Source organism: Leptopilina heterotoma, unplaced genomic scaffold, assembly GCF_015476425.1.
Source record: "Leptopilina heterotoma isolate Lh14 unplaced genomic scaffold, ASM1547642v1 Lhet_384, whole genome shotgun sequence".
Lineage (NCBI taxonomy): Eukaryota > Metazoa > Arthropoda > Insecta > Hymenoptera > Figitidae > Leptopilina > Leptopilina heterotoma.
The window spans coordinates 763,498-790,079 of record NW_025111057.1 but is presented as its reverse complement, the minus strand read 5'-3'; the positions used below and the strand labels follow the sequence as shown (position 1 = coordinate 790,079).

The 26,582-nt window shown below is 32.7% G+C and overlaps 1 protein-coding gene across 2 annotated transcripts in view; it reads right to left on the bottom strand.

Moving 5' to 3' along the window:
• The window catches only part of LOC122505980 (cAMP-dependent protein kinase type II regulatory subunit), a 214,285-nt gene that overhangs the window by 33,460 nt on the left and 154,243 nt on the right, over positions 1 to 26,582 (bottom strand). For both annotated transcript variants that reach the window (XM_043617907.1, XM_043617906.1), the window contains 3 exons: positions 18,063 to 18,324; positions 17,809 to 17,967; positions 5,656 to 5,758 (listed from right to left, as the gene is read on the bottom strand). In XM_043617907.1, the coding sequence (XP_043473842.1) occupies positions 5,656 to 5,758; positions 17,809 to 17,967; positions 18,063 to 18,324 (524 nt within the window). The remainder of the gene's footprint in view (positions 1 to 5,655; positions 5,759 to 17,808; positions 17,968 to 18,062; positions 18,325 to 26,582) is intronic.

The following is a 26,582-nucleotide window of genomic DNA, read 5'->3' as shown; positions in this document are numbered from 1 at the left end:
CAAGGAAGAGATGCAGCGTGGGGCTTCTGAAGGCTCGAGGGTGGGTCCATTTGTATGGAATGTATCTTACGATGATTTTCTGCGAATGGATCTACCCGAAGGTGCGGTGATCATTGGCTTTGCGGACGACGCGTTGTTCGTGTGCACTGCCGAAAGTGAGGAGGCTCTTGGGACATTGGTGAACGAATGTCTGCGACTAGCAAAAAGCTGGCTGGATACCAGAGGTCTTGAAATGGACCTGGAAAAGACCGAGGCACTGCTGGTCACAGACAGACGTGGTTTTGAGCTCCCACGAATCGTGATAGACGGATTCGAGGTCAAGTGGAGTAAAAAAATTAAATACCTTGATGTGGAGTTGGATGGAAGGTTAAACTTCCACCACCACATGGCTACGGCGTCAAATAAGGCGATCGAGTGTGCGGCTAATCTTTCACGGTTAATGCCAAATGTAGGCGGACCCCGTGAACAAAAAAGAAGACTAGTGGCGAGTGTCGCCCACGCTAAAATGCTCTATGCAGCACCAGCGTGGGTCCCATCCCTAAGGAGTAAAAGATGTGTAACCATCTGTGAAAAGGTACTGTCTGCGCAGAGATCGATAACAACGCGTATCATCTCTGCATATAAGACGGTATCTACGAGTGCTGTGAAGGTCCTTGCAAGTGTCCCGCCAGCAGATCTTTTGGCGAGGGAAAGGGAAGAAATGTTTCTCTTTTCTAAAGAAAGCAGTTCCTTGGATGAGGAAATAAGACCAAGCAAGGACCTGATCCGCAAAGAAGCGAGGCACAGGCTCATAGAAAGATGGCAATAAAGATGGGATGGTGAGGGAAAAGGTCGATGGACTTATCGCCTTATCCCGGCACTCGCCACCTGGATAAATAGGAAACACGGTCAGGTTTCCTATTATATGACTCAGACGCTCACAGGTGACGGGTGTTTTAACTCGTACCTGTGTCGCTTTAAATTAGGGTACGGTCCCATGATGAGCAGAAAACACAATGCAAAGCAGAATTTCGTGAGAGTGGAAAGGATAGTGATATCTGACTTTCTCTTTTGCACTCACGAAATTCTGCTTTGCATTCTGTTTTCTGCTCATCATGGGACCGTACCCTTACGCGAGGACGAGGTGTGTGCATATTGACAGTTCCCTGAGGACAACGCGGAGCACACCCTCTTCTCATGCAAGAAATGGGACTTGGAGAGGCGGGCCATGTTTGAAGGTGTAAACAGTCAAGTTACACCGGAGAACATGGTATCGCTGATGACCCAGTCAGAAGACAATTGGCGGCAAGTCGAGAACTTCATAATCTCGGTTATGTCGAGGAAGGATCTCGACGGCCGCCAAAAAGCGTAATTTAAACAGCTTTTAATTCGTTTGTTTGTTTTTATTAATTTATTTTGTGACTTCTTTGTCCTTATACATTTTTTAATTGTTTGTGTTTTTTATTCATCTTTGTACAGTTTTATGTTTTCAATATTTTATACGCGTTTATTTTTTCTTTTTTTTATATATCCGTTTGTAATTTTATCTTTTGACTTTTTAAACTTCTTAAAAATTTTTGTTTTTTTTTATTATTGTCGTGCTGTAAATTCCGCTTAGACTATGAAATAGTTTTAATCATCTTTTTAACTACGGACGCAGGAAAACCGCAGTGAGAAGAAGAAGGTCGCATTAGCGACAGAGTTGGAGCGCCACCCTCGAAGGCTAAAGTCTTACGACAGTTCCGAGGGAGGGTAAAGGGCTCCAGAAGAAGGGTTACGGGTTTTAGTGGGTCGGGCTGGTAGTAGGTCGCCAGTGTATTAAATTTAATTTTTTATAGATTTATTTTTCTTTTTTTTTATTTTCTTTTGTTTTATCATACCAACCCCACATAACCTTGGAGCGCGGAATCCAAGGTATCTGTAGGCAGATTTCCCAAAAGTCCCTAAGCAAAAAAAAAAAAATAATAATAATAATAATTTAATAATTATTCAATAACAACAATAATAATAATAAATGTAATCTTTGACAATAAAAGGTAATTTTAAAATTAGATAAAGAAAGAAGATAAAGAAGAACTTCTATTTAATATATCTTGATTCCAAGTATTAAAACTGTTTATATTACTTGTTTGATTATTCTCATATACAAAATAATCAGTAATAATCACTATTTAAAATTATTAATCGCCATAAGAATGAAAATGTAACAATTATATAAGAAATACTTGAATTATGAGAATAAAACTTAAAAATTTTCTCGCCATTCATGTTTACCAACCAATAAGATTACTTGTACCTTAAGAGAAAGATTTTTTTTTCTACACAAGTGTTAGTTTAGCGTAGTTGGTTAGGTAGTTGCGTTGCGTCCGTTGAAATCCGCGTTCGATTCCCCGTTCCCCCGAATTTATTTTCAAGTTTGTCTTCTTTAATATTAGGTTTCCAAAAACAAAAATACGTAGAAACAACTGCGGGAAAAGTATAAAATAAGTAAATTAAATAATTTTTAAAATTTTATTTTTATAAAAAAATCCCATTTTGTGTAACTATTAAATATTTATTATTATTACGATTATTATAAATATTATTATTATTATTTTAAATAATAATTAATGTAAAATTAACAGAAATAATTTTAGAGAAACTTCCAAAAAAAACTTCCTTAAATTTTTTAGGATTAAAAATTTAAAATTACAATGATAATTTCCTGGAAGTTAACAGCGGAAACTTTAAATCTTGAGACATATCAAGTTTTCTGGAAGTTTCCAGGAACTTAACACGACAAATTTCCGAACTTAACATGGAAAATTTCCTGGAAACTTCCCGGAAAAAACTGTGCAATGTGGGCGATCTACAATTTTTCGGGGTCAATATGTCCCATCGATAAACAAAACTAAGAAAGAGAAATGTCAAGGTAAACTGAAAAGACAGCTGATTATAAATCCTTCTTTTCATCGAGAAAATGAGTATAATAACTACTAAGTTTTAATGTGTCATCTTTTTTATTAATTGAATTTTTTTTTAAGTTAATGTGGATCATTTCAGAAATTAAGCGTTTTTTAAATGAACCTTCTTTATCTAGTACTAAAAATCCATCCCAATCAAAATCATGACCAAGTGAATTGATATGTTCAGCAACAACATTTGTTTTTGAAATTTTGTGCTCATTAATACGAACACCCACCATTCTTTTCGTTTGTCCAACATAAGATGCAGAACAGTTTTTGCATCCTATTTTATATACCGAGTTTGTGATTTCAGATTTTTTACTTTTATCTTTTCCTTTAATTACCAAGTTGTGATTCATGTTCTTATTTTTGGTTGGAATAGTTAGAATATTGTACTTATTTAGGAAAGATGAAGTTTTTTCCTAAAGATTGGGAACATAAGGCAAGAAAACTTTCATCAATTTCTTGTCAATTTCTTTTCAACAACACATTTTTTAAATTTAACAACAAATATTATCATCACATATATGGTACACCTATAGGCTCATCCATTTCTGGATTGTTTGCAGATATTGTCATGGATGACCTCGAAACGGTTTGTAATGATAAATTACACAGGTCCACAAAAAAAATCGATGAAAGGTTCCTTTCACCAAACATGGTGTATTATATGTATTTTAGGCCGCTGAAACCGAATCTGAAGTCCGTTTGGCTCCATCACGTCAGGATTTTTTCCTAACCTCAAAATACATGTCGAATTTTGCGTGATAGAAAAAAATTTTAAAATATTAACGGATTTAGCTTAATTTTGGGATAGAGGAATTTTGTGGGGTCCCTGATTACGAAATTAAAGGCAAATTTTTAAAATACAAAATGGCGGATCCAATATGGCGGTAAAAATTTTCAAAAAACTCTTGAATTTTCAAAAAAATTTTCAATTTTCAAGAAATTGTTCAAATTTTATAAAATTTTGTATCGAGGGATTTTTGAGGTCACTGATTACGAAATTAAAGGTAAATTTTCAAAATAGAAAATGGCGGTAAAAAAAAAATTCTTGAATTTTCATAAAACTTGGTACCGAGGGGTTTTTGGGGTCGCTGATCACTTATTTAAAGTCAGATTATCAAAATACAAAATAGAAAATTCAATATGGCTGTCGGATGTATAACAATTTCTTTAATGTTCACAAAACTTGGTATCTAGAAGTTTTTAGGGTCGCTGCCTACAAATTATATCGTGTGCCTGCTTCCACGAGCGACCCCAAAAACCCCTCGGTACAAAGTTTTATGAAAATTCAAGAATTTTTTTCTGACCGCCATTTTTTATTTTGAAAATTTACATTTAATTCCGTAATCAGTGACCTCAAAAATCCCTCGATACAAAATTTTTTAAAAATTGAAGAATTTCTTGAAAATTGAAGAATTTTTTGAAAATTTTGCCACCATATTGGATCCGCCATTTTGTATTTTGAAAATTTGCCTTTAATTTCGTAATCAGGGACCCCTCTAAACCCCTGTATCCCAAAATTAAGCTAAATTCGTTAATATTTTAAAATTTTTTTGTCATGCAAAATCCGACATGTATTTTGAGGTTAGGAAAAAATCCTGACGTGATGGAGCCAAACGGACTTCAGATTCGGTTTCAGCGACCCAAAATACATATAATACACCATGTTTGGTCAAAGGAACCTTTCATCGATTTTTTTTGTGGACCTGTGTTATCGTTTAAACCGATTTTCTTTTTTAGGTTTGTTGACGACAATATTGCTTGCATACCGGAAAATAGAGTTCATGAGATGATTGACACATATAATAATTATGACGAGAGACTACAATTTACATACGAAACTGAAATAAATAATACAATTAACTTCTTAGATGTTATAATTAAAGAAAATAATAAACTTATAACTGACTGGTATAAAAAACCAACTTTCTCCGGACGAACAATTAACAATGAATCAAAACATCCTTTTTCTCAAAAAATTGCCATAGTATCCAATCTTGTCGATAGGGCAATAAAGCTTTCGAATAAAAAATTCCATAAGAAAAATATTGAATTTGTCGAAAAAATACTAATTAATAATAATTATCCCATCGAATTTATTAATAAGCACATTAAGAAATGCATGTGTTCTATTGAGTCAAATTCACAATGTAACAAAAGTAATTCAGTTTAAAAAAGAATATTAAAGCAATCAGAAGCACCCAAAATTTTATAAGATTATTCAAACATGAATTAAAAACGTTTATTATTTTTTGGTTAAGTTACAAATATCATGTTCATTAAACTTAAACATATATCTTATTTACATAATGTAATTACTGCATTGATTATTCCCTTTTATTATTTTACTCATTGTTAATCAATAAATCTCACTTTGGAACTTACTTTCGGAAAGACACTTTTGTATAAAATTTAAGCATGCAAAAATTTGGTAAGTTTGACATTTAATATAATAACAAAAATAATTGCTTTTCCAAAATAAAACCCGGTTTCTGTTACTCTAATATATAAACAAACCCAGTAGCACGTAATTTTCCAGTAACATTGACAACATTGAGATAATATTGCTAATGTTAAAGCAGTGTTCTCAATATTGCTGTAATATTACGTGCTACTGGGGAACCGATTTTCAAAAAGAAAACAAATTTTAAATCTATCGAAAATTTGAATTTTGAATTTGAAAAGGTCCTATATTCCTGTAATAAAGTTAATTTGATGTACTTACAGGCCAATTTGACGTTACCGACAGCATAAGCCGAAGCAGCTCGAGGTTTATGCGTTACAAGAGCCAATTCTCCTAAATAACCGCCTGCAGGGATGCGATTTACCTGTTTGCGATAGAAATTAGTTAAATTTTGTAATAAAATAGTGGTTATGGAAAGTTATAAGTAATTTGAAGTTGGTTTACGAACACCAATCAAATCGAAAATGATTTGATTCTTCTTTAAGTTAGTTGAAAAAAATTTTATCGACAGATCTAAGACAACTTCAAGTTGCGTATAGGGGCGTTTGATGAGCAGGGCAAACTGTGAATCTAAGATTTTCTTCATACTTTGCCATTTTGTTGTCTTAGGGGTCATTTGTAAGTTGCAAAAAAAATAAGTAATTTATTTTTAAACAATGATTTTTACATATTTTTTTTACTCGAAGTCCTTAAAATTTTTTCTCCAAAACATATTTAAATTAAAAATTCTGCAAAGAGGTGTTTTTTGATATTCGTGAGAAATTAATTTTTTAATTTTACGTTGCACGGTTTATAACCGTTTACAAGTTTATATGGATATACTTTGTAATGATATTCACAAATAAAAATAATTAAAATTCAATTAGCAAGTGTGTAATTTATATTACTTCAAATCTCCGTCCGTTTTTACAAAATTAACTTTTACAAATTAAAATATTTCAATTTAATAATTCAATCATCTCTTTATTTATATGCATTCACACCATTCACTTCACAAAAAATACATTCACACATACACACACAAATAATCTTTCCTCTAATATATACAATGTCCGTCAATAGTTACCAAATCAAGTATTAATTGAATATATTTATAAATAATAGTATTGCAACGTGCACTTACTATATATGCGAATATGGTACCTTACTCATATATAAACGAATTTTCTCTCGAATTGTTCACTGATCCTTCCGCATCTCATTCACAACGTTTCGCTCACTTTAAGGGGAGGGTATAGTATTTTAGCTTTTTTTTTATTTTTTTTATTTTAATCTACAATATTTCAAGAGTATTGTGTGAAAATTGGAAGCAGATCCGAGCAAAACTGACGGATGATCCATCTTCGACTTACAGTGAACACCGCAAAATGGTTTTTTTTAAGGCGTCTTCGGAAATCGCGTGTTAATCAGTTCCTTCTCATCATATAGCTTTTAAATTTTGACTAAATTATCTTTAAATGATGTACTATAAATGTAAAATTTGTCCAATACACTGGCTCTAACCAGAGCGCCGAAAAAAATCACGAAAACATGCCATTTTTTCACAGAATTAACTATACCCTCCCCTTAATGCAAGGAAAATGGTCCAAATATGATCCTCTATGAAGCAATGTCAATCAATCAATCCATCAATAACTGGCTAATCGTTCACCGATCCTGTATTCCAATGTTGATTATTCACCTCCCAGTAATAAAGGGTGAATTAAAGTGGATTGGTACTTTTATGCTCTTAAATTCCAAACCAATTCCGTTTTTGTCCGCAATCTTAATGAATTCCTTTTCTATTGTTAAATTGATTATTTCTATCCAATTCAATTCTCTGTAACCACGTGACCAGAATTTGAAACCCCTTCAATGCCCTTTAAAGAATTCAATGTTAATTAAAAGGCACTAACTCTACTACAAATGATTCCCTTAAACGGCATTAAAGTGAATTCAGACTCTGGTCACGTGGTTACAGAGAATTGAATTGGATAGAAATTATCAACTTAACAATAGAAAAGCAATTCATTAAGATTGCGGACAAAAACGGAATTGGTTTGGAATTTAAGGGCATAAAAGTACCAATCCACTTAAATTCACCCCTTATTACTGGGCTGCTTACTTCGAGATTTTTATCACCAATTGTACGGCCATTAACATCGGATGAAGCAATTGAAGCAATAACTTTATTCTGTTGTATTATACTTGAATTTGATAATACGTGTGTTCACAGTCGTTATTTCTTTAATTGAGCCCGCGCATGCAATAACAGCAAGTGCGCTCGGGCTGTTTTTCCTAATCGCTGTATCTACTTCAAATTGCGAGGTGGGGACTAAATCTGGCCAATAAGGAGACTAGATTTTTTCCTCTTCTACTCCTCTCAAAGTAGATATTGCGGTTGGGAAAGTCAGACCGAGCGCACTTGCTGTTATTGCACGCGCGGGCTCAATTACTGATCGTCGCGCTTTTACTCAATTTACAAATTTCATTTCCCCCGTAATTATATCCCTTCCTATTCTCTAATCCAACTCACTCACATTCCTACACTTACATTTACACGCACTCACACATCCATATTGCTACAACTTTTGTATTTGCATCTTCGTTTTTGTGATTATATACAATTTTTTATCAATATTTATCGAAACTTAAAAATCTTGTTGTTACATTTTTGGTTTTCAAAATTAGATAAGTATTTATAGAAGGTGTAAAATATTAAATTTCAATTTTTAATAAGAAATTTTACTTCTTTCAAAATTAATGAAAGTCAGTGAAATTCTCAACAAGCAAGGTGCTAGAAATTTTCAATGACTGCTTTTGAAACTCTCTTGCAGAACTGCTAGAATATTTCTAGTACTTTGTGTCGTATCCAAAAGTCAAGCACGGAGTCAATTAAAATTTTACGTACTTTTTTGCCGTGTATAGTACAACCTGCTATTAAAATTATTCATTTCCAGACTACATGTAATTACTTCTGAATTCTAGTTTTTAGAAGTAAATTTTCTTCTGTAATAATCGAGTAATAATATAAGTTACTTTGGAGATACAAATTTTTAATAGAAAATTTCACTGTTTATTGATGAAATCTTACTACAGTTGGGCCTTCGAACTGTACGCTACACGCGCTCGACCAAGGGAGGCTATGATTCAATATATATTCAAGAAACATTGGTTCCTTGCCTTAAAATATCGGAAAATTTTAGTAAAAAACTGGATTCTGAACTGTCAAGTCATAGATATATTTTCGTCTTGAAACTTTAAACTCGTTTTTCTCAAAACTACGTTTTTAAGTCGGTGTACACGATATCTCAAAAACCGCTGAACCGATTTGGCTCTTTTCAGACAAGCTCTTAAACTACATTTTGGCTCAACAACTTTGTTGTTATTATGCATTATTATTTGTCAGGTGGTCAGACTAGACTATTTTAAATTGATTTCGATCTTGTGCAATGGAAAAATAAAAGGATTTTTTACAAAAAATATTGTAAATTGTTAACTTTGAGTAACAAAAAAATAAATAAACAATTATAAATTCCAAAATCGGTTTAAAGGGATCTCTTAGAAATTTTATCCCCTTTCATTTAAGACCAAGAACATCAAAATCCAATAAAATTTGTAGGCTCTAGAAAATTTTGAAGAGTAAAGTGTAAAAAATCTCACTGTGACACAGGTGCGAATTTAGGTTGGCCGCCAGAGTTTGAAGGTTGGCCAAAGGTTGGCCTAACTTTGGCAAGCGAAGTTTTGGTTGCCAGAATTTGCCCAACTTTGGCAAGTACTAGTGCCCACAGTTGGCCCGACTTTGCAAGCCAACCATTAAATGCAGAGTTTAACCAACCGTCGGGCCAACTTTGGCGACAAAGGTTGGCACAACTCATCAAAACGTAGTTTAAAAGACTTTCAGTTTCGGTTGGCCGAACTCTGGGCCACGGTTGGCCCGACGGTTGGCAAAACTCAAGAAAAGCAGTATAATTGACTTATAGTTTTTTGGTCGGACGAACTCTGGGCCACGGTTGGCCCAACAGTTTGCAAAACTCTAGAAACGCAGTTTCATTGACTTAAACTTTCTTGGTCAGCCAAACTCTGGGCCACGGTTGGCCCGACGGTTGGCAAAACTTTGTGAAACGCAGTTTAATTGACTTACATTATTTTGGTCGGCCGAACTCTGGGCCACGATTGGCCCGACGGTTGGCAAAACTTTGTCAAATGCAGTTTAAATGACTTAAACTTTCTTGGTCGGCCGAACTCTGGGCCACGGTTGGCCCAACGGTTGGCAAAACTTTCTCAAATGCAGTTTAAATGACTTAAACTTTCTTGGTTGGCCGAACTCTGGGTCACGGTTGGCCCGACTGTTGCAGCTTTAATATACATGTAACGTTATGTACTCCCATGTGAGCGTAGCGTAGTGGTCAGTGTATAAGTCTTCGGTGCGTTAGGTTAGAGGTTCGATCCCAGCGAGCGTTAGATATTTTCGAAAATGTATGTATGAGATTCCCAGGTGCGAATTTAGGTTGGCCGCCAGAGTTTGAAGGTTGGCCCAAGGTTGGCCTAACTTTGGCAAGCGAAGTTTTGGTTGCCAGAGTTTGCCCAACTTTGGCAAGTACTAGTGCCCACAGTTGGCCCGACTTTGCAAGCCAACCATTAAATGCAGAGTTTAACCAACCGTCGGGCCAACTTTGGCGACAAAGGTTGGCACAACTCATCAAAACGTAGTTTAAAAGACTTTCAGTTTCGGTTGGCCGAACTCTGGGCCACGGTTGGCCCGACGGTTAGCAAAATCAAGAAAAGCAGTATAATTGACTTATAGTTTTTTGGTTGGCCGAACTCTGGGCCACGGTTGGCCCAACGGTTGGCAAAACTTTGTCAAATGCGGTTTAAATGACTTAAATTAAACTTTCTTGGTCGGCCGAACTCTGGGCCACGGTTGGCCCGACGGTTGGCAAAACTTTGTCAAATGCAGTTTAAATGACTTAAACTTTCTTGGTCGGCCGAACTCTGGGCCTCGGTTGGCCCGACTGTTGCAGCTTTTATATACATTTAACGTTATATATTTCCATGTAAGTGTAGCATAGTGGTCAGTGTATAAGTCTTCGGTGCGTTAGGTTAGGGGTTCGATCCCAGCGAGCGTTAGATATTTTCGAAAATGTATGTATGAGATTGTGTTTAATAATAATAGGTAAAGGTTATATCTGATGTTCCCGCTAATAATAACCTGTTAATTGTTTAAATATGGTATGGTTGGCCCAACCTCTGGCACGAGAAGTTGGACCGACTTTGTAAAAGTTGGCCCAACTATGGGCCGATCAAAAAATCGCACCTGGGTTGTGGTTAATAATAATAGGTAAAGGAACTATTAGCGGGAACATCAGATATAAATCTGATGTTCCCGCTAATAATAACGTTTTAATTGATTAAATAATTTAGTTTTTTAATAATTTTTTACCTTTGGCTGTTGAAGTTGGCCAAACTTTGAAAATTGGGGTAGGCCCAACTTTCGCATCTAAAGTTGTGCAAACTTTGGCGTCAGTCTTTGGACCAACCATTGAAATGTATAGTTGGCACAACATATGCATTGTATGTTGGGCCAACTTCCTTAGGAGTTGTCGGGCCAACCATCGTCGCCATTAGACGGCGAACCGTTATCATCTGTATGGTTGGCCCAACCTCTGGCACGAGAAGTTGGACCGACTTTGTAAAAGTTGGCCCAACTATGGGCCGACCAAAAAATCGCACCTGGGGAGGTGAATTGGGTAAAAGATACTGCGCTGGCACTGAAACGTGGTCGCGCTTCCACAAAAATTGCAATATCTCGAAAACTTTTAAAGTCTCCACGTTTTTTTTTTTTTAAATGAAAGGTGAAATTATAAGGAATATTTTATTATATATTGAAAAATACTCAAAAATCGGTCCCGTGCTTAATAAATCGATTCAGAAAATTTTTTTTTACTTTTTTTTTTAAAAAAACAAAAATTTTTTTTTCTTTTGAAAAATTCTGAAAGGACATGATTTTAAGTATAACCTATTTAAATTTCATTAAAATCCGTTAAATTGTTTCGGAAATATTCACATTTAAAAAAAATCTTATAAAAAAATTGAAAATGGCGTAACTTTTACAATTTTGAAAATTTTTTAAAATCCTTTGGTACACTTATTTTTGTTATCAAATATAACAACTTCACCAAATTACAGAATAATCCGAAGACCCCATGCAAATTGTAATTTTTCTGACGGAGTCTTACCCATATATTATATTTTTATATTTATATATATTTACACAAACTATTTAAAACACCGCTCTTAGTCGAATCCGGAGTCACGAACTATTTAATTTAATTACTATTATTAAATTTTTTAATATAGATTGATTTTGAGTATTTTACAATGTTTTAAAACATCGGACATATTAATTCCTCTGCTTTAAGTTTTAAGAACTAATTTAAGAACTTTAAATTTTTTTGGTCGCCATTTTGGAGCCGCCATTTTGAATTTTTGATTAAATATTTGGATTTGGAGACCCCAAAAACCCCCAAATGAGCATTTTCAGCCAAATTCGTAAACCTAAAAAAATTTTGGTCGCCATTTTGAATTTAAAATTTTTAACCAAATATTCGAATTCAGCGACCCCAAAAACCCCCATTTAAACATTTTTAGTCAAATCCGTAACCTTTTAAATTTTTTTGGTCGCCATTTTGGAGCCGCCATTTTGAATTTTAAATTTTTGACTAAATATTTGGATTTAGAGACCTCAAAAACACCCGAATGAGCATTTTCAGCCAATTAAATTCGTGAACTTAAAAAAAATTTTGGTCGCCATTTTGAATTTGAAATTTTCAATAACGGATTTGGATTCAGCGACCCCGAAAACTCCCGAGTAAGCATTTTTAGCAAGATTTGTTAACTTTTATATATCTTTTTTTTCGATGCCGCTATAGCGGTCATACACACTGGGGGCACGAATTATTTTCGCCTCTATAGACGTCAAACACTGTGAAGGGGTTAATTAAAAAATAACAATTTCATACATATTTAATCTTAAAAAATATATAGCTCTTTTTATTATTAATGTTTATTTACTCTTCCTGCTTCACGCAGGGTTCGAGACTCCTAAATACATACTCATCTACTTGTAACCTAATCAATTCACAATTCCTTAACAACTACAACGCAACGCTTAATCTAACTTATTTTAATTAAAGTAATTACAAAATAAGCAATCCGCCAAGAGCACCGGGTTTCCGTTTCCAGTTCCATAAGCCCTTTTTGGCTTCGTCAAAAAATAAAATAAAAGTAAATCCGAATCTAATAGTCCAATAATAATTCCCTTTTCCCGCCCCTTTAATTCTCTTAGCATATATTCTCATTACTCATTCTCTCCAATTCACGCATCCATCTTTCACTCTTCCCATTCTCATTCAATATCCACATCATTCTATCCCCTAATCCTCCTTACACTCCTCCCACATCCATTTTCCCTACACATCTCGCTAACACATGATCCCAATCCTCCACCTCATAACCACATATTCTACACATTTTCTCCTGCTCATCCATCCAATACTCCCACGCTATATCGCTCCCTCTTCCCTGCTCCAGCTTAGCTTCCAACCCCATGGCTCTCTTTCTCTGCCTCAGCACAATCTTCTCTCTTCCCACCTCTTCCCTTATCATATACCCCGGACAATTGCGTTCCACCCCCATAGTCCATCTTAAAAACCTTTCATGAAAACTTTCAATCTTTCCAATCTCACTACAACCCCATACTTCCACCCCATAACTTATCACGGCCCACACTAAAGCATCGAATAACCACACACGCTTCTTCCAATCATTCTTAAATCTCCTCTCCCGAATCCCCCAAACCTTCCCCATCATTTTTCCCCTTTTTTCCATACGTCTCTCAACATTCAATTCCTGCCCCCCATCCCAATTGAACCAATATCCCAGATAACAAAACTCATTCACTTCTTACACTCTTCTCTCATTTAACTTCCATACCATTTCTTCCATCGCTCCTCTTCTTCCAAATCTTAATACCTTTGTCTTATCCACATTCACACTTAAATCTTTTTCCCTTTTACATACCTCTCAAATTCCCCCAATAATAATTTCATTCCACATTCATCCTCTGCCATTAAAACCACATCATCCGCATATGCCAACGTATATACCCTGCCCTTACTCAGAATCACCCCCCCTTTTCCTTTCTTTCCCATTCTCTCTTCCAAATCAGCCATTAACACATTAAACAATATTGGACTAAGGGGTCAGCCCTGCCTCAGCCCCCTACCCAGCCAAAACTCTTCCCCAAATTCCCTCCCAATTTTTACCCTTTCTCTTCTATCCGTATATAATTCCTTTACCCTCTCGATTAAACCCTGACCTATTCCCATATTCCTCATCGTCTTCCATAATATACCCCTATTTACCGATGGGAACGCCGCTTTAAAATCCACAAATACCGCTACTAATTTCCTTTTTTCCCTCTTAAAACTACAATTAACTAAAAAATTTAAAACAAAAATGTTATCATGTTATCCCCACCCTAAAACCCGTTTGATTATGCGGTATCATTCCCCCCCTTTCCACTTCTTCCTCCAGTCTTTTTCTTAATACCTCTGCATATATTTTGTACCCCACTGGCATGAGCGTGACTTCCCTATAATCTTCAACTTTTCCCCCTTCCCCTTCTTATATAGCTCTTTTTATATTTTGCATTTATTAAAAAAAATTACAAATTATTATAGCAGCAGGAAGAGAATATTACTTTCTCTCCCCGTGATGTCACAGCGGGGAGGGAAAGTATTACTTTCCCTCCCCGTTATGACGTCACGGGGAGGGAAAGTAACATTCTCTCCCTGCCTCCGGGAAAGACGTATACTTTCCACGAGACGCATGCTTATTCCCGAAATCTTTTTTGACCAAATAGGTATTTGATATAAAACTACTTAACTTGAAATTCACATAATATGCACATTATTTGACATAAATTTCATTGTACACAAAAACTATTTAACATAAATATCATTTGTCATAGAATTCATTAAACAGAAATATTATGTTACATAAAACTCAGATAACTTAATTTCCATTTGACATAAAAATTATGTAACATAAATTTCTATTGACATAAAAATCATTTAACATACATTTCTTTTGACATAAAATTCATTTAACGTAAATTTTATTTGTTATAAAATTCATTTGACATCAATTTCAGTTGGCATAAATGTCATTTAACGTAATTCTCATTTGACATAAATATCATTAGACATAAAATTAGCTTGACATAAATTTCATTTGACGTGAATATCATTTAACATAATTATTATTTAACGTAAAATTAAATTTATATAAATTTCATTTAGCATAAATTCCATTTAACATAATTTTCATTTGACATAAAGTTCATTTGACATAAAAGACATTTAACACAATTCTTATTTGTCATAAAAGTCATTCAACAAAATTCTCATTTGACATAAAAATCATTTTACACAAATTACATTTTACATAACAATATCGGCGCGAATTTTAAAAGTAACCAATTAGATATTATCAACAACATTGTGATTCGCCAATTTTGAAATTCGCGCCTATATTTCCACGTCAAATGATCTTTATGTAAAATAAAATCTATGACAACTGAATTTTATGTCAAATGAGAATTATGTGTAATGAGTCATCCGTCAAATGAAATTTATATCAAGTGAACTTTATGTCAAATGAAAATTATGTTAAATGGGATTTATACCAAATGAAATTTATGTCAAGTAAATTTTATGCCAAATGAGAACTATGTTAAATGGAATTTACGCTAAATGAAATTTATATAAATTTAATTTTACGTTAAATAATAATTATGTTAAATGATATTCACGTCAAATGAAATTTATGTCAGGCTAATTTTATGTCTAATGATATTTATGTCAAATGAGAATTACGTTAAATGACATTTATGCCAACTGAAATTGATGTCAAATGAATTTTATAACAAATAAAATTTACGTTAAATGAATTTTATGTCAAAAGAAATGTATGTTAAATGATTTTTATGTCAATAGAAATTTATGTTACATAATTTTTATGTCAAATGGAAATTAAGTTATCTGAGTTTTATGTAACATAATATTTCTGTTTAATGAATTCTATGACAAATGATATTTATGTTAAATAGTTTTGGTGTACAATGAAATTTATGTCAAATAATGTGCATATTATGTGAATTTTAAGTTAAGTAGTTTTATATCAAATACCTATTTGGTCAAAAAAGATTTCGGGAATAAGCATGCGTCTCCTTTCCACCCTCTTTATAGGCAAAAGAAATGATGTTCTTTCGGTGCGTGTGTTAGAAAAAGTATTTTACTCCCGCATGTTAATTCTTTGTTTTTTTCTGTAGGTATTAATTAAAAATGAATTTTTTTGTATCTATGGGACCTATTTATCATAACTTTTTTTTACATTTGTTAATTATTCGATTTTCTTTATTTAAATGTGATATTTTCGACTTTCCTTTTATGTTGATTATAAAAATGCAACATTTTCAACTTGTTATATTTTGTCTACAAAAATGCGCAATTTTTTTCGATTTTCTCTAAAAAAATTACGACACATTTGGTTTTGTTCCCATTTCGTTTGTAAAAATTGTTAATTTTCAACGTTCTTGTTTCAGTTTTGTTTAATTATTAATTACTACATTCTAAATAAATAGATACTATATTTCCAGAATACTTTGTTTTCATATTTCTATTTTAAAACTTCTATCATTATAGACTTCAAAGAGTCAACATTTATATAGAGTTTAATTTTTAACTAATATGAGCGTTTAATCGTGCGTGTCCTCAATGCCATACTTTCCATGCAGTTAGGACAAAAAAACATTTATAGGTGTCCTAACTTTTTTTTAAGTTATGGTCAAAAAAACGTTTTTTTACAATATGAAAAATGCAAAAAAATATAGTTAAACTTTATGAATCAGGCTGAAAATACTCTCATTTTATGTCCCCCGGGGAGACCTACAATTTAAAAAAAATTGAACCCTTTAGCTCTTTCTCGTTCTGAGATATTGAGGCAAATGTAATGTTACTACACACACACATCGGGACATTTTTTTAAAATCCGTTTTTTGGACTCCTGAGGTCAAATTACATCAAAATTTTTATTTATTTATAATATTTATACGGGCAGTGCCCATTCGTACATAAAGTACTAAAAGATTAGGTACAATGAAAATAAGTTTATAAATAGTCAAAAAATCACAATCGAAAATTTTGCTAATACAATCCTTCCTCGATGCACGGAAAAAAAAGTACGTGAATCCTTCCTTGAAAGTGCTTGACTTTTGGATAGGACACAAAATACAAGGCTGTATCGTATACTTTTTATTAGAAAATATAGAAAAGTCCTAGAATTATTCTAGTACTAGTATGGGCAACAGTGTTTTTTAAATTTTAACGAAAAGTCATTTGTTCAGTTTTATAAAGTACGTGAAAGATTAATTGACTGCGCTTGAAAATTCTGTAGAGCATGCGCAGTGTGCGTTGCGCGTTTCTACCCAAGGTAAATGCCAGCTGATCGTCTGTTTCCATTTGTGTTAATTTCAGATGTAAATATAATATTATTTTATGAAAAACAAATAGTGTTAATATATATTTGTCTTCAAGAATTGACTTTCAAAAAAATATTTTTTATTTTGTGTTTCTTACAAAACAGAATGTTATGTAAGTATCAGTTTTCAGTGAAATAGCATGTCTCAGAAGTCGTGAAAAATTTCACCATGTGGTATATAAGAACAATTCGATACGTACTTTTAAGTGTTAAGTGTGTGTTTATATTTAAGTTATACGCGAATATATGTGTGTGTCATAGGTTAGTTCATAAGTGTTGACGAACGTCGAAAAGTGATACAATAATTGTTCTTTGTTTGTGTGATTAATTATCCAAATATGTGAATGAATGAGTGAATTTCAGAAAAACTGTGTGAACAAGTGGAAATTATTTTTTTTATTTTACAATTTTTTTAAAGTCAATGAAATTCTCAAGCAAGGTACTAGAAATTTTCATTGACTGCTTTTGAAAAATTATTGTTTAAATAAATTAATGAAAAAAAGAATTATTTATTTTTCAATAAAATATTAAAATTCAATAACTTTTTTTCAATTTTGGGACCATTCAAGTATTACGTAAGCATTTCTAACTGTTGTAGGTTTCGAAATAAAAATTTTGCTGAAAAAGTGACACAGAAGTTAAAATAACAATATCTTGCAAAATAATTGAAATTTTGCAAAAATATTTTGACAAAGTATAAATGACCCCTAAGACATCAAGTCTTATTGTTTGTCTTATTTATGGAACGCCCCAATAGCTAAAAGAAAATTTAATTACCCAAAAATAGGTCAATGTAATGATATTGTAATAATAAAAAAGGAAAAAACATACCTCAACTTCGCGACCATTATCTCCCTGGATCGTGATTCTAACAACACCATCTTCAACAAAGTACATTCCATCTGCAGAATCCCCTTGTTTAATGATTTTCTCCCCATCATCATACTGCTTCGGAATCAGAGCATCAGCCAAGCTCATTCGTTCAAAAGGCTGCAATTTTGTCAAATAAAATCATATTATATTTTCAAGCTAGTTAAAAAATCCATAAAAATTAAATAATCTGAATGTAAGTTTTGAGTTTATACCTCTAGAGATTTGAGCATTGGTACTTTGTTCAGAAGAGTTTCGTACATCTTGCATTTTTTGAAAGCAGATTTAAGAAGGATACGTCGAAAAGTTAATCTGTCCATTGCCCAAAGAGTGCCGGGCGTAATTGCTTTGACAGTCGCTGCCCGAGGTTGATTATAAAGTAAAGCCAATTCTCCAAAAGCGCCACTATTATCGTAGGTGTGAATATGATTTTCTTTATCTTGTTTATCTTGCTTCACGTATACTTCGAATTTTCCCCTAAATATTTATTATGTATCAATATTTGCAAAAGACAAAAGAATTTTCAACCAAATTGTTATTTACATTTATAATGTGTTTAGCAATTTAGTTGCAAACTATTTTGTTAGTGTTATATAATATGACAATCATATGTGTACGTCCACATGAAAAGGGCCCACTTTATTGATTTTATTTTAGAAGATAATTCCAATTTTCTGAAAGAGGTTCAGATTTCTTATTTTTCGTTTTTAAAAGAAATTAAATTGACACTTCTACCTTCGAATCTCTATAACTTTGCGAATCTTTCACTTAGAGCGGTCTAAGTACACTCAATTTAATCAAGCTCATATAGTTATATATTTCAATAGTGAGAAAGTAGGCCCTTTTTACCAAACTGTGCAGAAAATTGTAGAGGAAATACGTATTTATACAGTAGTATAGAGACACATATTTCCTGTACGATTTTCTCAAATTCTCAAATGGATAAAATACTCCATGCCAGACACTTTCTTCGACCAGTTATTTGAAAATAGAGTGATTCTATTTCAATCACCAAAAAAACGGTGCTCTACACGGAAAAAATTTTGGTGCACCGTTTGTACGTTAAGGTACATCCGTTGTGTTAGTAGCCGATTCAAATTTTATCCCTTAAACCGAGATATATTTCGTCCCTGTTTCGGTGCGTCAGTCGTGTTAATGCTGCGCAAGCGTTGAACTTTGAATGGAGTCTAACATTTGTCTCCAAATCTCCCAGGTGCGAATTTAGGTTGGCCGCCAGAGTTTGAAGGTTGGCCCAAGGTTGGCCTAACTTTGGCAAGCAAAGTTTTGGTTGCCAGAGTTTGCCCAACTTTGGAAAGTACTTGTGCCCACAGTTGGCCCGACTTTGCAAGCCAACCATTAAATGCAGAGTTTAACCAACCGTCGGGCCAACTTTGGCGACAAAGGTTGGCACAACTTATCCAAACGTAGTTTAAAAGACTTTCAGTTTCGGTTGGCCGAACTCTGGGCCACGGTTGGCAAAACTATGTGAAACACAGTTTAATTGACTTACATTATTTTGGTTGGCCGAACTCTGGGCCACGGTTGGCCTGACGGTTGGCAAAACTATGTGAAACGCAGTTTAATTGACTTAAACTTTCTTGGTTGGCCGAACTCTGGGCCACGGTTGGCCCAACGGTTGGCAAAACTCTGTGAAACGCAGTTTAATTGACTTGATTTTTCTTGGTTGGCCGAACTCTGGGCAACGGTTGGCCCAACGGTTGGCAAAACTCTAGAAACGCAGTTTAAATGACTTAAACTTTCTTGGTTGGCCGAACTTTGGGCCACGGTTGGCCCGACGGTGGGCAAAACTTTGTGAAACACAGTTTAATTGACTTACATTATTTTGGTTGGCCGAACTCTGGGCCACTGTTGGTCCGACGGTTGGCAAAACTATGTGACACGCAGTTTAATTGACTTACATTATTTTGGTTGGCCGAACTCTGGGCCACGGTTGGCAAAACTATGTGAAACGCAGTTTAATTGACTTAAACTTTCTTGGTTGGCCGAACTCTGGGCCACGGTTGGCCCAACGGTTGGCAAAACTCTGTGAAACGCAGTTTAATTGACTTGATTTTTCTTGGTTGGCCGAACTCTGGGCAACGGTTGGCCCAACGGTTGGAAAAACTCTAGAAACGCAGTTTAAATGACTTAAACTTTCTTGGTTGGCCGAACTCTGGGCCACGGTTGGCCCAACGGTTGGCAAAACTATGTAAAACACAGTTTAATTGACTTACATTATTTTGGTTGGCCGAACTTTGGGCCACGGTTGGCCCGACGGTGGGCAAAACTTTGTGAAACACAGTTTAATTGACTTCAACTTTCTTGGTTGTCCGAACTCTGGGCCACGGTTGTCCCAACGGTTGGCAAAACTCTAGAAACGCAGTTTCATTGACTTAAACTTTCTTGGTCGGCCGAACTTTGGGCCACGGTTGGCCCGACGGTGGGCAAAACTTTGTGAAACGCAGTTTAATTGACTTGATTTTTCTTGGTTGGCCGAACTCTGGGCCACGGTTGGCCCAACGGTTGGCAAAACTTTGTCAAATGCGGTTTAAATGACTTAAATTAAACTTTCTTGGTCGGCCGAACTCTGGGCCACGGTTGGCCCGACGGTTGGCAAAACTTTGTCAAATGCAGTTTAAATGACTTAAACTTTCTTGGTCGGCCGAACTCTGGGCCTCGGTTGGCCCGACTGTTGCAGCTTTTATATACATTTAACGTTATATATTTCCATGTAAGTGTAGCATAGTGGTCAGTGTATAAGTCTTCGGTGCGTTAGGTTAGGGGTTCGATCCCAGCGAGCGTTAGATATTTTCGAAAATGTATGTATGAGATTGTGTTTAATAATAATAGGTAAAGGTTATATCTGATGTTCCCGCTAATAATAACGTGTTAATTGTTTAAATAATGTAGTTTTTTAATAATTTTTTACCTTTGGCTGTTGAAGTTGGCCAAACTTTGAAAATTGTGGTTGGCCCAACTTACGCATCTAAAGTTGTGCCAACTTTGGCGTCAGTCTTTGGACCAACCATTGAAATGTATAGTTGGCACAACATATGCATTGTAAGTTGGGCCAACTTCCTTATGAGTTGTCGGGCCAACCATCGTCGCCATTAGACGGTCGCCGTTATCATCTGTATGGTTGGCCCAACCTCTGGCACGAGAAGTTGGACCGACTTTGTAAAAGTTGGCCCAACTATGGGCCGACCAAAAAATCGCACCTGGGCTGGGACCAGTGCTATATTGTACATGCGCTGTCGCGTATATGATTTTGTTGAAAAAATGGCATTATTATTATCTTATAAAGATAATAATTACAGTGTAGGCATTTAAAACATATGTAGACAAAAAAAAATATTTTTACTATTTTTTTAAACAACTACTTTGTTTTATTTTAACCTTATTTTTTAAACATTTCAAAAATTTTATTTTTATACTAATTCTTATTTAACAAAATAATTTTTTTTTTGAAATTTAAAAAATTTTTCAGAAATAATTTACAATTTTAATAACAATAATTTAAATAAAATTATATACACTGCAAAAAGAAGTATCTTAATTAAGATGTTTTGGTAGTCATTTCTAAGATGTTATATGGTAGTCACTTTTTAGTCATTTAAAATATCTTAATTTAAGATGTTAAAAGCATCTTCATACACATTTTCAGCATATTTTTTGGGAAAAAAGTTTTGAGGTTAACTATGGGCTTATATGTAAAACATTTTATGCATCTTAGGTTTTAGTAACTTAAATTTTTTTCGCATCTTACAATTCACAAGTAACCTTTAGCTAAACATCTTATTGAGACAGAAACATCTTAATTTAAGATACTTTAAAAAACTTACAGGAAGTATCTTACTTTTTTAAGATAGAAGAAATAAGGCGTATAAAGCATCTTAAAAATCAGTAAGATACTTTAGAAAACATCTTATTTTAAAATGTAAGATACCATTTTTCGATCTTACATCTTATTTTAAGATATCAAATAAGATACTTATTTTTGCAGTGTAATTTAATAATAATATAATACTAAACAAGTTGTTCATTTCATGATCATTAAGCTTCCTCAATATAATATATACCAATTGTTTAATTTTTTATTTTAGAATAATTATTTTAAAGTGTTATGATAAAATGTCAAAAAATACAAAATTTCAATTTTTTGTGAAAAATTAAAATATTTATTAATTCTATAAATTTTGATAAAATATATACTTTATATACATGAATCGATTCGTTTTTATGTCAGGAATGCAATTTTGACAACAATTAATAAAAATTTTAATATAGAAAAAAGTTATTTCAAAAAATCCAAAAATTAATTTTTTCAAAAATTAAAAAATTATTGAAAAAAATTTTTTTTTTAGATATTTTTGAAAATCCTTCTGTCTGATTTTTGGTATTCATGACCGTAATACACCTACAAAATTTTATCAAAATCCATCAAGACGTGTAAGAGAAAATTTGTCCACAAGAATCGGTGACACACACACACACACACACACATACATACACACATACATCCGGACATTTGTTCCTCTCGACGAATTATATATACTACACTTGAAAATTTGTAAAATTAATTGACTTAAAAAAATTCGGAAATCGACATCACTATAAGGCTTCCTTTATGAGGAAGCAAAATTTTCATAATAATAATTTTATAAAGTTATTTATATATATTTTCGTCTTTTGGATTAATTTAAATAATAATTTGAATTTATAATAATAATTAATCAATTATAAAATTAATATACACGGTTATTTTAAATCCTTAAAAGAATTTCTTCACAAAATTCAATAACTGAGATTCAAAATTGTAGTTATTTTCTTGATTCACTGCAATTTGTCTCTGTTAACGTTCAAGTGTTGTCTTCAACATTGGGGACAATATACGTCCCTGTTTTCGGCGCATATGACGCATGGAATCCGGGATATCATTTACATCTGAACGTTAGTACAACAGGTGTACTATAGGCAGCGCAACCGGTGGACCGAAATTTTTTCCGTGTAAGTCCCCCTAAGGAAAGGACATTATTCGTAACTACCTGGCATGGGCCTTTCACTTGACAGACTGGGCGCAAACACATTGATATAAACCTTTAATGTTTTATTTATATCTCGAAAAATAATCAATACTTTTTAACTTAATTATACTTAAAGAGGGGTAAAAGCAATGAATATGCCGGTCGCTTTGTCCACTGATAAAAATTACTTTCAATTACACTTGTCACTGTAGCTCATCGCAGAATCATCTAAAATAAAAAAATTAAATATCATTGCAAAATAGACGTCTTATAATATAGGCCCTAAACCTCGAAATACTGATAACATTAAAAGTGAAGAAAATGACAAACTTTTAAATCAAAAAATTTGGAAAAACACAATTTTTTACCATAAATGATTCACAAAAAATATCAGAGGTTGAGGACCTGTATTAAGTCGTCTATTTAAAAAATGATATTGGGTCAAAATAAGTGAAACCGGCCACTTTAAAAATTTTTGTCCCCGAATTTAAAGTTATCTATGGTTTTTGATAGATATATGAGTAAACTTTTACCCGCTAAAATATTTTTCAAAAATTTTATTTATTTTGAAAGTTATCAGGTGTTAAACTTTTAGGTTACTTTTTATTCTTTTCATTATTACTCCGAAACGAATGAAGATAATTTCAATTTTTTTTTTGAAATTAAAGCTAAAAGTCTGTAGTTTAAAGTGCAACTGAAAAAATTGCTGTATAATAAAAATTTCTAATTGTTATTAACAATTATTTTAAACAATTGCGATTTAAAGTATGTTCTCAATGTCGGAAAAAATCAAACTATACTCATGTGATGCGCAAAACTCTAACGAGTAAATTAAAAAAAAAGTGAGTAACCTCTAAAATTACAGAAGTTATGCATATTTTTCTGACGACGCGCGGGAATGAACTGATTCGCAAACTCTCGAGCGCGCGGGAATACGCCCGCGCACGCTCCCGCCGCACTGCTCACACTTGTGTTTTCAAACAATTTATGTTTACAGAGATGGAAAAGTAATTAAAATATTATTTTCTTACTGAATAATTTATTAATATTTTTACTTTTGGAGTAATTATATACATAAAAACCATTTTGTATGTACTCATAAACTGCTTTGCAGTTTTTATGCTTTGATAAAAAACTTTTTTCGTGGGTCTGATATTCTTGAATCGTACAAAAATCGAAATCGATATTGTTTGTGTAGAATTTCATCAAAAAATTGTTTAAATAATTGAATTTCTAAATAAAATAATTGAATCATTTGTCACTTCTCCAAAATTCAATTTTTATTAGTGTTTTAACTGAAATTTCTTCTATAAATCCGCTATTTTTAATAATTTATTATTTCTTAATATTGTATTCCCATAAAGAATTTTATTAACAAATTTTTAAATAATTGAATTCTTTGAACGAGTTTTAATAAAATGTTTAAGAATAATTACATTTTTTGAGGAATTCGATTATAATTGTACACGGAGAAAAATATAAAGTAACTTTTACTACTTTTATAGTAAAACATTTCTGATAACTTTTACTACTTTCGGAATAAATTTACTCCGAAAGTTGTAAAAATTATCAGAAATATTTTACTATAAAAGTAGTAAAAGTTAGTTTAAAAATATTTCAAAATTATTTGAAGTTTGAAAAGAGTTGCTCTCTAAATCTGAATTAGTAGAATTCTACTAAGGAATAGTAAAATTTGACTAATTTTTAGTAGTTTTCATGGACGACTTTTCCCCTTTTTAATTAGTAGAATATAACTAATTCTTAGTAAAATTTTACTAATGTTTTAGTAGAAATTCACTAATTAAAAGTCACTCATTTCACTAAATGAATTAGTACAACTGTTTTATCGACTATTAATAAAACAGTTCTACTAATTGTTAGTAGAAATCTACTAATCAATTAGTAAAATTCACTATTTGTTAGTAATATATTACTAAACCATTTGGTGGACGACTTTTCGCCATTTCATTAGTAACTTTTTACTAATTCAGATTTAGAGAGTGCGTTTACAATTTTCATAAATAGATGAACTTACAAATGATTGCAAAAATTCAATTATGATAAAAATTTTTTTTAAATTATCGTCAACATTTCAATAAACTTTAAAAATAAAAAAATTCTTCCCCGAATATAAGTTATTTTCAGAAGTTTTCCTCAATTCAATGATTTTCAAAATCTACTATTTTAATAAAATTTTCTAAGAGAATTCAATTATATTAAAAAATAATTTTAATACCTACAATTCCAGGCAAAAATTTAATTATTATTTATTATTAAGAAATAATAAATTATTAAAAATAGCGGATTTGTAGAAGAAATTTCAGTTAAAACACTAATAAAAATTGAATTTTTGAAAAGTGACAAATGATTCAATTATTTTATTTAGAAATCCAATTATTTAAACAATTTTTTGATGAAATTCTACACAAACAATATCGATTTCGATTTTTGTACGATTCAAGAATATCAGACCCACGAAAAAAGTTTTTTATCAAAGCATAAAAACTGCAAAGCAGTTTATGAGTACATACAAAATGGTTTTTATGTATATAATTACTCCAAAAGTAAAAATATTAATAAATTATTCAGAAGAAAATAATATTTTAATTACTTTTCCTTCTCTGTAAACATAAATTGTTTGAAAACACAAGTGTGAGCAGTGCGGCGGGAGCGGGCGCGGGCGTATTCCCGCGCGCTCGAGAGTTTGCGAATCAGTTAATTCCCGCGCGTCGTCAGAAAAATATGCATAACTTCTGTAATTTTAGAGGTTACTCACTTTTTTTTTTAATTTACTCATTAGAGTTTTGCGCATCACATGAGTATAGTTTGATTTTTTCCGACATTGAGAACATACTTTAAATCGCAATTGTTTAAAATAATTGTTAATAACAATTAGAAATTTTTATTATACAGCAATTTTTTCAGTTGCACTTTAAACTACAGACTTTTAGCTTTAATTTCAAAAAAAAAAATTGAAATTATCTTCATTCGTTTCGGAGTAATAATGAAAAGAATAAAAAGTAACCTAAAAGTTTAACACCTGATAACTTTCAAAATAAATAAAAATTTTGAAAAATATTTTAGCGGGTAAAAGTTTACTCATATATCTATCAAAAACCATAGATAACTTTAAATTCGGGGACAAAAATTTTTCATGTGGCCGGTTTCACTTATTTTGACCCTATTTGATTTTTATATTTTAGATGATTCTGCAATGAGCTATAAGCACAACCAGTGACAAAGTGCCCTCATAGGCTAGTCGTTGGATCATCAAATATGCTAAATTTAAAGGAAGGACGAAAATAGAAAATTTTTCTGCATTGGTCTCGGTTTTCCAGGAAAGCGGCATTCGGCAAGAGATATAGATTTACACAGGATTGCTTTGAAGAAAGCGTGATTTAAAATTTGTAGTTTAACGCAGTTCAGATTTTTAGATTTAATGAATTACACAGGACCACAAAATTTCTTCTAAAGGCAGTATTGACCGGACCCAGAGTGGTAATTAGCGACCACAAAAACTGTCTAAACATGAACCTCAAAGTATTTCATATTGTTGGTTAGACCCAATTACATTTTTTGTAAAAAGAAATTGTTTTTTTTTAAGTTTATTTATTTATAACAATTATTTTATCAACAAAAAATATTTTTTTTTATTCCTGGTTATAGTAAGGAATGTTTCCTGATACATGTACTATGCTTTTTGTAATTAGA